The sequence below is a fragment of the Pagrus pagrus genome (genome assembly GCF_965226575.1).
Source record: "Pagrus pagrus genome assembly, chromosome: 14".
Classification (NCBI taxonomy): domain Eukaryota; kingdom Metazoa; phylum Chordata; class Actinopteri; order Spariformes; family Sparidae; genus Pagrus; species Pagrus pagrus.
In genome coordinates this window covers 16,503,633-16,516,444 of record NC_140198.1, presented here as the reverse complement: position 1 = coordinate 16,516,444, position 12,812 = coordinate 16,503,633, and the positions used below count along the sequence as shown (strand labels likewise).

Genomic DNA, 12,812 nt, shown 5'->3' with positions numbered 1-12,812 from the left:
TTGGCCATCAGAGTATTGTCAGGGTATCTGGTCGGGACTCGCAGTTCATTTCGGTCTCTTAAACTCCCATTACTTCCTTCCCTTCCTGTGGCAAACATAAGGCTGCCTCCAAACACTCGTCTCTCTTCTACTTGCTCTTCTCTTGTCTGCTGACCTGTCTGTTCGTTAATTCTTACCCTGCTCCTTGTTGCTCGAGCCTGCTTCTGTTCTGCATTTTTCCTGTCTCATTCTCAAATTTCTCAACACATGCAGCAAAGTCCTGATCTATGTCTTCCTCTAACTCTTGAACCCTTGTCTTTTCTAGGTCTTTGGCTCGCTCTCCCTGGTCTATTTCTATCCAATACGATGCTCCTCTCGCTTCCTCACTCATTCTCCTTTCTGCATAGCAATCAAGTATTTGTGACGTCTTTGGATTCTCTCCCTTTTTTGCTGCACTGCACGATTGAGGGGACTGTACAGGGGTTGGGAGTTTTCATGATTTTCTTTTAACCTCTTTCTAAATGTAACCCCTTCAATTTTGAACAGTCTCATTATCTCAAATTCTTTTTCTCTTTTTTGTTTTCTCTTCTTATTTTTGTCTTTTGGCTTGTAGTCTTTAATTCTGACCTCCATATCCTCACACACTCTTTCATCAAATGTACCTCCCTCTGGCCAGCTCGGGTTTTGTATTGTTTTTGTATACTCCGTTTTTTCACTTAATACTTCACCTGTTTCAGTCCTAATGTCAACTGTCGGTTTTATAATTGTAATTTTCCTTAGTTTTACCTCAAGTGTATTACATTTCTCATTTGTGAACACACCACTTACACAACAGAGTAGGCTGGTCAGACTTCGGCTTGATTCACAATGGCTTTCTGCAACTCACAATTTCTATTTGGGGAAGAAAACCAGATCACAGCGTTTACTTGAACATAAACCAGCTTTAAATGCACTTGCAACACAATTGGTTAAAATATTTGGAATAGCAGCTTATATGTAATTATTAGAGCCCGACCGATAAAGGATTTTTAAGGCCAATACCGATACAAATATTTGGTGATTTAAAAATCCGATATTTGGATATATAAAAAAAAAAAAAAAATCCAGAAACGTGTAACAAAACATACAACAGATTTCCATAACATTAGTTATTTGTAGTTATTTATGAGTCCTCCCTGAGCGCTGGGATCCCCCTCACACAGACACAACTTTCTCAGCACACTACTTCTCAACCAGCAATGAGTTAGGAGCTCGCTGACATTTTCAATTGCGTGCTAGGGGCAACTTTACGGTAGCCAAAATGCTATTTTTAAAACACTAAGAAGACTTGACACAACATGAAACTTTGCTCGTAGTATCACCAGGGTCTCTACACATGAACACGAGCAGTCGAGATGCGTCGATCCCCGAGTGAGACGTTACATGGAGGAGAGTAAAGGTGGAAAGCTCCTAAAGCTTAGTTTCCCCTCCAGCTCCCGTCGTCAGTCAATATTAGAGCATAAACACCCAAAAACGGAGGTCATCTCTGCGGATAGGAGCTGCAGTCAGGTTGATAAACTGGAGTGACGATAAACTCACTTTTTTGGTGTTTCGATAGAGAGCCCCCTAGTGGCAGAAGTTACATATTATATGTTTAAAGATAACTAACCAGTGATGTTTAAAAAATAAAATGAGAAAAACGCAGACTGTTTATAGAATATCTATGACATGAGAGGCTCTAACTGGGGCTACAAAAGCACAAGACATTTCTCTTGGTTGGACTATCAACTTGGACTATGCTGAACAACATTTACATTGACTGTGATCAAAAGTGTTGTGCATTTCTTACCCATAACTAGCTGTTTTTTTTCTCTTGCTGATCTTATGTTAAAAAAAAGTTAATTGATCGTAAGAGGTCTTATAATAGCCTCATGTCTATTGCTTGGAAAGGTATTTGTTAACAGCGCTTAACCCATTCATGCAAAGAAAGAACCTGTTCAGCGGGGCATGTTTTCATTTCATAAGCAGTATTATGCACAATGTACACTGAGCCAAAGAGCCAGTGAGGAGAGGCTTCCACCCAGACAGGTCCACACATGTCACACACATACATCAGTTTTGTTTGTCTTGTTTTAAGAGGATGGATATGAAGCATGGGTGGTGTTAAAGAAGAATACTTCCACTTTAACACTACGCAAAAATAGATTTCATAATACCACCAGGGGGTGATGTGTCCTATATGCCTCGTTTTTCTGAATTCATGCTCCAATCACACAACCGATGAATACTGATGTGAGCGATATAACAGCAGTGCATGTGGTGTTCTCGTGATTGTTCAGTAGGTGTAGGTTTTAAAAATGTAATTTCGAGAACACTGTTGGAACAGAAAAACTGAATAAACTACGAGCTTTGCCCAGCTGTTTTAAGGCCAGGAAGTGTGACTATAACTCATTGTCATGTATGACACATAAAGGAGTGGCATTTCACACTCACCCACCCAATCTGTTCACTTGAAGGGCTCATCTGTTCCAACACTCAGAGCACTTAATCAAAATACACTTCATGCTAGTGAATCATTTCATAAAACATTTCTTTATTCAAGTTGCTAATGACGACATTTCAGGAGTTACAAAAGTGTAAAGCTCTGACTATTTTACACTATATACAAAATCAAAACATAAAATCATTTGTGCAATGTTGCCACTTGGTTTGATTATGTAGATTTCATGGTGGACTCCCTGGAAACAAATATTTAATGAAGGCAACCGTTTTCCTGTTTCTTCTCCAGCAGCATTCATACCCCTCTGAAAAGACGCATTATGTCACAGTTAAAAGCCGTTTCTTACTTTTATGATTTGTCCCCTCTCGACTGAGGCTTTTAGAAAATTAAATGGGTGAAATATTAAATCTGGCAACAGCACAAATGGACAAACACTATCTGCACTCGTATGGGGTGCCATGAACAAAGAGCCAAATACGTCTGGCTGCTCTCTCTAAAACTCTGGAGTCCATTTATTTAACATGAAAATGAATTACTTTTCACAATATTGATCTAAGGCAGTATTTCCAGCAGCAGCTACATGGAACTCCAGTCAAATTAGCACAAAAAAGTTAAAGTTAAAGCAGTCATATACAACAAACCAGACTCGCATCCATCAAACAAACAGAAATTAAAGGGGAACGCCACTGATTTACACATCAAAGTCAGACAGTTGAAAAACTGTTGCACAAAAAGTATTCTGATAGATTGCCCCTAGTGATGTCACTTGAGTCAGCATTAGTTGGGGCTTAGTTCAATCTGGGGGTGTGGAGTTAGAAAGAAGTGAGCTTACCAAGCCTCTGTAGCCCACTCCCCATCTCTGCCTGAAGCTAGCAGCTCGAGGCTAAATTAACCACAATAAGCATAACACAGAATCTCTGACTGAACATTGGTAGGGGAAGTTGTATTGTAGGAAATGTAGGCAGCAGGTTGTCACGAGAAAGTAGACTGCTTTGAATGAAAGAGACAATATCTCTGATTCGGCTGCATTGATTTTGATAATAATAATAATAAAAAAAGTCCATTGTGAGTATAACAATGTTAAAGGAGTGCAATGCCAAGTCGGTGCAGTTCTCTTTTATTATTTACTGTTATGTATTAAAGGGAAAGTTCACCTTAAAATCAATAACACATATTTTTTCTCTTACCTGTAGTGCTATTTATCCATCTAGATTATTTTGGTGTGTGTCTGTAATGAAACTAGAGGCTAGCTAACGAGGGTTGCTAACTTACAGTTCAACCTGGAAGACGCTATTAATGTTTATATCCCGTGCTGTCACAAGCACGAGCCTCTCGTCCATGAGTAGATGCAGGTTTCCTTCTGCAAAGTGATACAGAAAGAGGGCAGTTCTTGCATAAAACTGCTCACAACAAGGTCTGTGGATTACCTTGAGTAACAGGGTCATGATTTCTGGAAAGAGACATTGCTGTTGAGTTTTTCAAAAGAAATGTTGTCGCTTTGAGCACCAAAAAGTTGAGCGGTATCAAGTTCCATTATAATACTAGAGCTCGACGGCTGATACCTCTGTAGCTTGGCCAGGGGCGCCAAAAAGGGGGGGTAAAGGAGATGGATTCTAGGGGCCCATGATTGAGGGGGGCCCAGAGAGGCCCCTAATGATGATGAAATTATATGCTAAAATAGCATCAAAAAATTTCGCCGCTGTGTTGGGGGGCCCTGTAAAGATTCTTTTTATGGGGCCCAAAATCCCTAGCGGCGCCCCTGAGCTTGGCAACTCACACCCAGGTAAGAGGAAAAATATGTATTTTTTGATCTTGGAGTTAACGGCCCCTTTAATGTAATTCAGTAATCGTAGTGCACTGAGCTCTAAAAATGTACAATAAATTACATGTGACACTGAATCGTGTAAATGAAGGGTAACAAGGAGGATGTCATAATCGGAAAGACGATATTAATCAATCTAGTGTGTCCATTTAATCATCATCGTCACCACCATCATCGTCGTCATCATCATCATCGTCGTCGTCATCTCCCTCTTCGAGGCCTTCCTCTTCCTCATCATCTCCGCTGCTGGGTTCAGACTCTTCATCATCTGAACTATCAGCTTCTTTCTCCGGCATCACCATTTTCAGATGAACTGCCTCTTCGGGTAAACTGACGACACCCCCACAAAACAAATTCAATCACACAGACGTAAACAATGAGACAGGCTACTCATGGATATCTGGCCGCATGGAAAGTGTAGCAAATAAAGAAGCCCGTTGATCAACCTCAGGAAACCTCCCTTAACAAAATAACAGAGAAAGAATACAATACCCAGAATCCTCAGCTCGAAACAAACCCAGCCACAGTAACCACACAGAATTTCTGCTTCCTTCTGCCGACAGACGACCACAACAAAACCAGTTCATGTTTCTCTGTTTTTTTAAAATTCTTTACCTGTATTCACAAATTAAAAGTGGCATATACTGTGAAGCAGTAGTTGTTAATGCAGCCCCTTCACACAGAGAAAAGTGGAGGGTTTTGCCCAGAAAATGACTCAATTCACGGCAGCAGTATCACGTGTGAAGTGCTCGTTGTGCCCTTTAGTGATGTTATCAATTTTTTGTTTGGAGGTGATGATTCAGTCATAAAACACATAATAAAACAACTAATGATTCTTAAAAAGCTGGTCATTCTATGATTATATAATGAAGGAGCAAATCAGTCACACTGTTGCTGTGAATCAAAGCTCGAAGCTGAAGAACAGCATGTGGTTAGAAAATCCCTCCATATTTACATCTCCTACCTACAGCTTAAAAATCTCTTAATTAAGTTAGCAATTACAATCACTGGCAACTTTTGGTAAAAACACGCAAAAGTATATTAAGATTTACAACAAATGGGAAGGGTGGTACTTTTTATCTCTAATACTGAAGTAAACAAACAGTTATATCTGAGAGGTGCACATTGGAGGAGCAAACATGGAAGAAAAAGGTGCCTTCCCACCCTCAGCTTTCTTTTGTCTTTTCCAGCAGAGTGGACCCAAACAGCCCGATCACACTCCACACCTGTCCCAAGAAGAAGAGGAGCAGAGTAGCTCCAGCTGTCTGGCCCTCACCACACGGTCGGGTCCTTCCACTCTTGCTCCCGTGGGCTCAGCTCAATGTCGTTGCCCATGTGCTTTCTCCTGCAGAACCTCACCGCCACGACGATACCGAGCAGGATCAGGATTGCACCGCAGGCGCCTCCGACTGCTGCGGCCAGGACACCGATCTCAGAGACGGAAGCTAGAAGCAACAAGGCCCAAAATCAGTGATAAGAGTGAAGGCTGAATGCTCCCTGTTGGGGAATTTATTTGAGAAAACATAACATAGATACCACTGAAATGAAAAATAAAACAGTGTCCCAGTAATCAAACACATTGTCCTTCACTTCACTTCACACATCCTAATTTCTCAAGTTATCTTGAGCAAGACAGAGCTCCTACCTGCTCTGGGAAGACAAGGGCAAGAATAAGAAATAAAGCAAAAATAAGTTAAAAGCGCCTCCAACATTGCTATTTTGATGCTGTAGAAAGTCATGCAACACCGCCAGTCTGACCTTTGTTGACGACCGAGAGGACGATCTCTCCATTACTGCCGTGCACATCTGGAGGGTTGCGCACCTGGCAGGTGTAGGTGCCATTAAAGGTCGGGGGCACCTCATGCAGGGTGATGGAGACATCCTTTCTCGAAATATCTCCCGACCACACCGCACGGTCTTTAAAACGGCCACGCTCAGGAGGGTACGGTACCTCCTGGTAGTAAAAGACCTGACACACAAACACACACACACAATCCACACAAATGACAACAAACTAAATTAGCAATCATCAGAAAGTTCTGCTGGTACAAAACTTATAAAACGCAGATGCTGTGGTGACTTCAGCCTCATTTCCTGTCACATATCACTCTCTGAACTACCACATTAACATATGAGTTTCATGCTATTCATATCTGTGGTCACTGAGGTGCTGTTTTGCTGTGTATGTTGGCAGCTTCTTTTAAGTGTTGCAAGTGGAATAATGCAAACTAAAACTTGTGAAAGACGGCAAATATATCAGTATTCCAAGGCTATTGTTACAAGAATAGAGATGAGACAATTACCCGAACATGGTGTTATTTATCTGAAAATCTTCATGATCAACGGTTACAAGGCCCTTGATTTCATTAATAATGACATGAAATATACAACAAAGACACATTCCAAGCAATTTCATAAAAAGACGTTAAAAAAGTTTCTACACACCGACTCCTCCGATCCTGAATTTAAGGGACGGAAGTTCCAGGACACCGAGACGGTCTTAGGCGACACTGATTGAGTCGAAGAGAAGGTGCACTTCAGTCTCACATTTGTCCCGTTGACTGCTTCCACCTCACCCGGAGTGTAAATAGTTATTCCACTGACCCCTGCAATAAAGACAACAAAGTGAGAAAGAACACTGATCAAAATTAAAGCTAATTTTCAGGTTCATCATTTTATTTTGGGTTACTACTAGAATAGGTTTATATGCTTAATGCTCAAAAAGCACATCAGTTTTCTCGTACTGTCCAGTGCTGCAGCTCTGTATTCCCCCACTATCTGAAACACTGTTTTGGCTCCTGTCTCTTTAAGGTCCCCCCTCCTCAATACACAGTGTCCTCTGATTGGTGAGCTCACACATGCCTGAGCCAGCAACGCTAACAACAACAGAGCAGCTGTACTAAATCAGTTCTTAGTGCCAAATTGGTTGCTAGGCATAATTTATGCAAATGTGTGACATGGTGATGTAGTGTGATGTCATGGAGTCACGGAATCATAGGAGAGACTACCGACGAGGCGTTTCAGGAGCAGTGTTTTCCGTGGGAGAGAGCAGCTTCTGTTGTTTTTCTTTCCCCTGTAGGATCTTTTACATTTACATGAACCTATATAAAACACCAAAGTAAAGGAAAAACAAAAAAAGCATCTGTCTCCTTTATCATACACCTCCACCACCGGACTCATACACACACCAGTTATACTTCAATCCACCCAGGTGATTACGTTTCTTATTTCATTCGTCAGCCATTCATTTAACCATTCAAACAAAAACAGAGCTGTTCACACCACACATATCTCCAACTGTTTATTTAACACAGCAACGTCCTCGACAGTTCAGAGCAGAGTGACACAGAGCTCTGGTGTTCATTGTTTGTAGCTATAAACTGTAATCTATCAGTTTCTTGTGACGACAGCTGCTCACAATCTTTTTTACACCCACTGCTTGAGATTTTCCACTTTTCTACATGACTTCACTCAGTACAGCAAACAAGAGAGCAAATGATTCAAATAATCCAATGGGAGCTACGCATACTTTGGGTTAATGATTACGTGTGTACAAGTACAGACACAAAAACACAGCAAATTCTTCTAATCTGAAAAGAGCAGGTCTGGATGTCTGGATGTATCTTATTAGTGACCTAAAATACTTTTACTTGAAATCTTGGTTAAGTTTCATACAGTATCTCCTTCAGGGGTACTGGTAAAGTTAAATAGTGGAGCTAAATCTGCATGACTGTCAGCCACAGTGATGGGCAGACCTGCAGATTCCTCCCGTGGATTAAAGCATTCCTGCTAATAAACTACAGATAAAGACGCCGAGAATGTTCTGTAATCCCGGGGAGGGATGAAATAATGTTTATGATTGCAGAAGAAAACTACATTAAACAGGATAATAGTATTTGGTAAAGACTAGGTCAGTATCTCTGTATGGAGAACCCACGGACACATAAAGCAATAAACATGCTTACTGACAGTGGATAACAGATAGAGGATGAACCCCTTCAAAATAAAAGGACTTTCAATAAACCTGAAATGAGGGCACACAACAGTGGCACAGCAAACAAGTTCAGGTATCAGCCAGAGAGACTTCTTTTGCAATTTTCCCTCAAAAATTGTAGCCTTACTGTACTTCTCATTCAATTTGTAGTGTGCCATGCATTTATCTACTTTTCATTCCTGTCACTTGATCTGTTAAACTCACATCAGTTTCCACTGAGACTTGTTTCTTTGTCTCATTCCTGAAAACGTGTTCAGTTCCAACATTAACAGTTCCTTCTTATTGGTGCACAGAGAAACCTTTCACCGGGAAGTCACAACTTTTTTTCTCCATCACGAGACATGGAAGGAAAAGGAAGTTGGTTGTCTTGGTTTATTTGACAGAACCTGGCGACAAAGGTTAAATTTATATAATATTTATTTCAACCAAGACTGGCATTACAAACAATATGCAACATTTGTTTGAAAACCATGCAGCTAAATCACAGGAGGATGTCGTCTGTGAGTATTTTAGGGGCGAGGGCTGCTTTACCTTTAATAAATACTACAGCTGATCGCTTATTTACTGAACTTAAAAAACAAAACACATTTTTTAACAGTGTATTTCCTTGAACATTAAATATAATTCAACTAAACATAAATACATTTTAAAAATGTCTTCAAAAATCACCCAGCCCTATCCAACACCTCCTGCAGCCTTAGCGGTTTCTATTTTTCCTTGAATACCTAAACAATAAACAGATGTTGTGCAAATATGATGTAAATATTTTCCCATGAGTGATTAATAAAAAAAAAACTATGTTGCTTTTTGGTGACTATTTTTCTTATATCATCACGTTAGTTCCTGCAGACACTGTGATGGAGACCTTTGAGTTCGACAGTACAGTATTTGCCTGACACAGATTGCGCAATAAAACTGAATCAACCCATAAAACCTGTGTGAGCTTGTGTCAACAAAGTTATCAGGAAGTGAACGATAAAGGAATGAGATGAATAAGCAGAATCAAAACTGGAGTCAAGTCAAGTCAAGTCTCTTTTAGTACCCCGTGGTGAGGCTGGTGGCATTGATCGCATCACAAACATTAAACACATACTGCATATTCATAGCATGTTTGATATCTGACTACAAGTCGCTACTGTTAACATATGTTACTATTCTAACAATATATGCTATTATGTTGCCAAATTATTTCCAGAGGCAGGTAGCTATTACTGTAGCTCATACACATCAATAACAGCTACATATACTGTATACTTTCTTTCAGATGGTTGCGGATGTTTAATATTTTACTCTTTTTTCTCTTTCCATTTGTATCCAGAACTGGAATTTCTTTCGTGAAGATGTTTTAGTACATTTTCTATCACCCCACCCTCCCCCCTTTTTTTAAATCTCCAATTAAATGAACGGATGAAAAGCTTCCCAACCCTTTGCAGCTGTTGATACACAGGTCTGAGCTAATTGTGAGAAAAGTCATAGTTAAGTTTCAACTCTTCCGTAATATCTTCCTCAGTGGAACGAGCCCAAGGACATTATGAATCATTATTTGTGTTACAAAGCCTTCTCCATGTTATCGTTCCACTGTCGTGTCAAGAAACTACTTATCAGACATACGACCTTAAACGCAACTCTACGGTAGTGACACTTTCATGGCAGGTGCCCTCCGACTGACTGTCTTCAACCTAAAATTTAAACGTCTACAATCTCTGCCATAGATTCATCTGTAATTGCACTAAATGGAAAGCACTGTGTAGCCTTATAATCCAGCCCACCACACCTGGTGTTTCCAGGCTTGCCTGTCCAAACAGCTCCTTCACATTCACAACTGGCAGACTAATGAAGCAAAACAAAACCTGATGCCAACCAGCAGGCAAATGGTATGTCTTCTTCGAGGCCAACATACTGTATGTCAGCGCTCACTTGTCACGTAGTCGGGCCAGAATTTACACTTACCGGTGCTAAAATGAGCACTGAATTCAATGCATTGTTGATTTGTGATTTGTGTCCTCAAGTTATAAAGTAGTTACTCTAACTACTACCACTATAGATTAGTGCCTTCATACACAGTACAAGCTTCAGTCCCCATATTTATTAATTTACATCAGCATCACCATCAGGTCCATCAGAGTGGTTTCCCAAAATCAATCAAATAATGGCATCTATACCGGTGCTGTGCATTTTACTAAAACACTAATATATTACACAAATATAGTTGTTGACCTCTTAAAACTTGCTGAACACAAGAAATCAACACCAATACACTCTCACAAAATGAACTGTTGAGCACACAGAGGTGGCAGCGTTAAATTGTTGGTCTGGGCGGACAAAACAACAGAAACAATAGTCCTGCTGTAAATACCAATACCTCCTGTCAGAGGCGTAGATCCAACTTATTCACGCAGAACTTGACTAGACTGGAGTGTTTTATTGCCCTTTAGGGAGGGATCTTTGCTAGCCCTCCAGTATTATCCAAAATGAAAGCCTTCCTGAGTTTTGAGACTTTTCCAGGGTTAGGGTTCAGGGTTCAGGGTTCAGGGTTAAATTGCACTGATTCTGCAGGAATTCAAGCTGTAGCCTCGTGTTACATTGATTATCAAACCTCTAGTAAAGCTGACACATGCTAGTAATTAATAATAAACTAAAGGATCATCTGTCTGATTCACTGTAGCGGCTGCTTGAATGTTTCCTTGACTTTAAAAGTTGCAATATGTACAATTTTTTACTACTGAAGTTAGCATGCTAAGCGGCTAGCCCGTCCTGTCCTGGTCCAAAGCTGCCTTGCAAGCGTGATGTCATCTGTGTTTATGTCGGTGAAGTTGGCTCAGTGGATCTTGCCCGAATTTCGGACTTGGATGACGGTTCATTTGCACTTTCATGCATCACAGGTTGTCCCCCCCCACCCCCAGTGCAGCAGTAAGTGGTTACCCTGGTGGTATGTTGCCCCCTGTTTGTTTGGAGTATGAACTCGACAGGACTCCAGTTCTTACATATTGCTCCTTTAAACAACGCACACCCATTTTTCTGTCGATCAAGAGATAGTTAGATGTTACACTATAATGAGCCATTACATTTAGATGAATAGTTATGAAACATTTCAAATACTGGACTAGATTTGATTATTAAAAGAGGAAATAATAACATAACTTCATGATGCATGATGTTCGTGGTCTGCCCTGTAGCCCACAGAAACAGAAAACATTTGAAAACACACTGCTGAAAATGTGTGTACTGACTGACAGTGATGGCCAGTTATGGATTTATTGTTGATCAGTAGTTCATGTCTTTTTTTTTTATTCTCCTATATTCTCTGTCACAGTCAGGTTTTGCATTTTGATGAACTGCAACACAAAAGATATATAATGTTACGTGCATACATATATAATGGTGTAACAATCCAGTATAATCATTGACTTTACAGTCGACAACAGTGACACACATGAAGCCAAACGTCTGTATGGGTGTGCACAGTGTGACCCCGATACTACACAGCCGCACTACTTTTTACATGTGTCCTACTTGCTGGTAAGAGTATTCATGTCACAGCTCGGTGAAACTAAACAAACTCCTCCAGACTTTGTCATGTTTCTTTGTTGGGTCCAAAACTCTCGCTTTGACTCTGTTTTTCGACGACATAATGAGGTGTGCTCCCCTCGCCTCTCCTCTCCACTCCACTCCAGGAAGTTGTTGAAACTCACCTGGCAGCACGAATCCTCCCAGGAGAAGCAGAAGCCATATCCGATACATAGGAGGATAAAACATGGATACTGCCTCAGCTCCGGCCGGTTAAATCCTCTGTAAAAGTCCCCTCATGTACGTGTGTTATTTAACGGAGTCGGGAGCGCAAACGTCGAAGCGGAGCGTCGACACTGAGGAGACGTTATCTGTGAATCTACGCTGCGGAGGTGGAAACGTGAGTCAACCTGCGCACACACCTGATGGGCGGTGTGTTCACGGCCTCCCTCACTTCTGGCTCGACTTGTTTATCATTCCTGCTGCTCACTCAGCTCCACCTCATCACCCTAACGTCTTATCACAGGCATGCACCTTCAGTTTGTGGTGACAACCAAGGTTATTGTTTGATTATAAAGTTCTGATTTGTTTCCATCTTGTGGCCAAAAAGTATCAGTCTTCATTCAAGTCCAAAGGTCGACGTGTTGTGTTCAATTGCTGTTGGAAATACATGAAATTGTTTATTTTGTATAACAGGCGTAGTGATTGTGTTAACAGCCAAGAGCTTATTATGACTTCCTGAATGCTTCTGGAGAAAAAAAGATACTTTAATTAAGGCAAAGGTTTTGTTTTCTGTTAATTTTCTCAACTGTCACATATAAATATGATATATCTCTGTACATTTTGAATTCCTGGTGGTTTGTTACTACTTAGAGATCCTCACCAGATATGTTTAAGTAAAATATTCTTCTTGGGCTAATAATTTGTGTCCTCATTTACTTTTTGAAATGTCACCCAGTCCCTCCCTCTTTGAATCTATGAATAAGCAAAAATGTTTACCAAAAAGATCATTCTCAGTGTCTGGGCATGAA

The 12,812-nt window shown here is 40.6% G+C and overlaps 1 protein-coding gene across 1 annotated transcript; it reads right to left on the bottom strand.

Annotated features, from left to right (window-relative positions):
* Nucleotides 1–2,531: 2,531 nt before the first annotated feature.
* LOC311269392 (myelin protein zero-like protein 2) lies at nt 2,532–12,324 on the bottom strand. Its single transcript, XM_084373524.1, has 5 exons — nt 11,967–12,324; nt 6,726–6,886; nt 6,039–6,249; nt 5,557–5,725; nt 2,532–4,610 (listed from the first exon to the last, which is right to left on the bottom strand). The coding sequence occupies exons 1-5, from the start codon at nt 12,028–12,030 to the stop codon at nt 4,430–4,432; spliced, it is 786 nt and encodes a 261-aa protein (XP_084229650.1). The 5' UTR covers nt 12,031–12,324; the 3' UTR covers nt 2,532–4,429.
* Nucleotides 12,325–12,812: the final 488 nt, after the last annotated feature.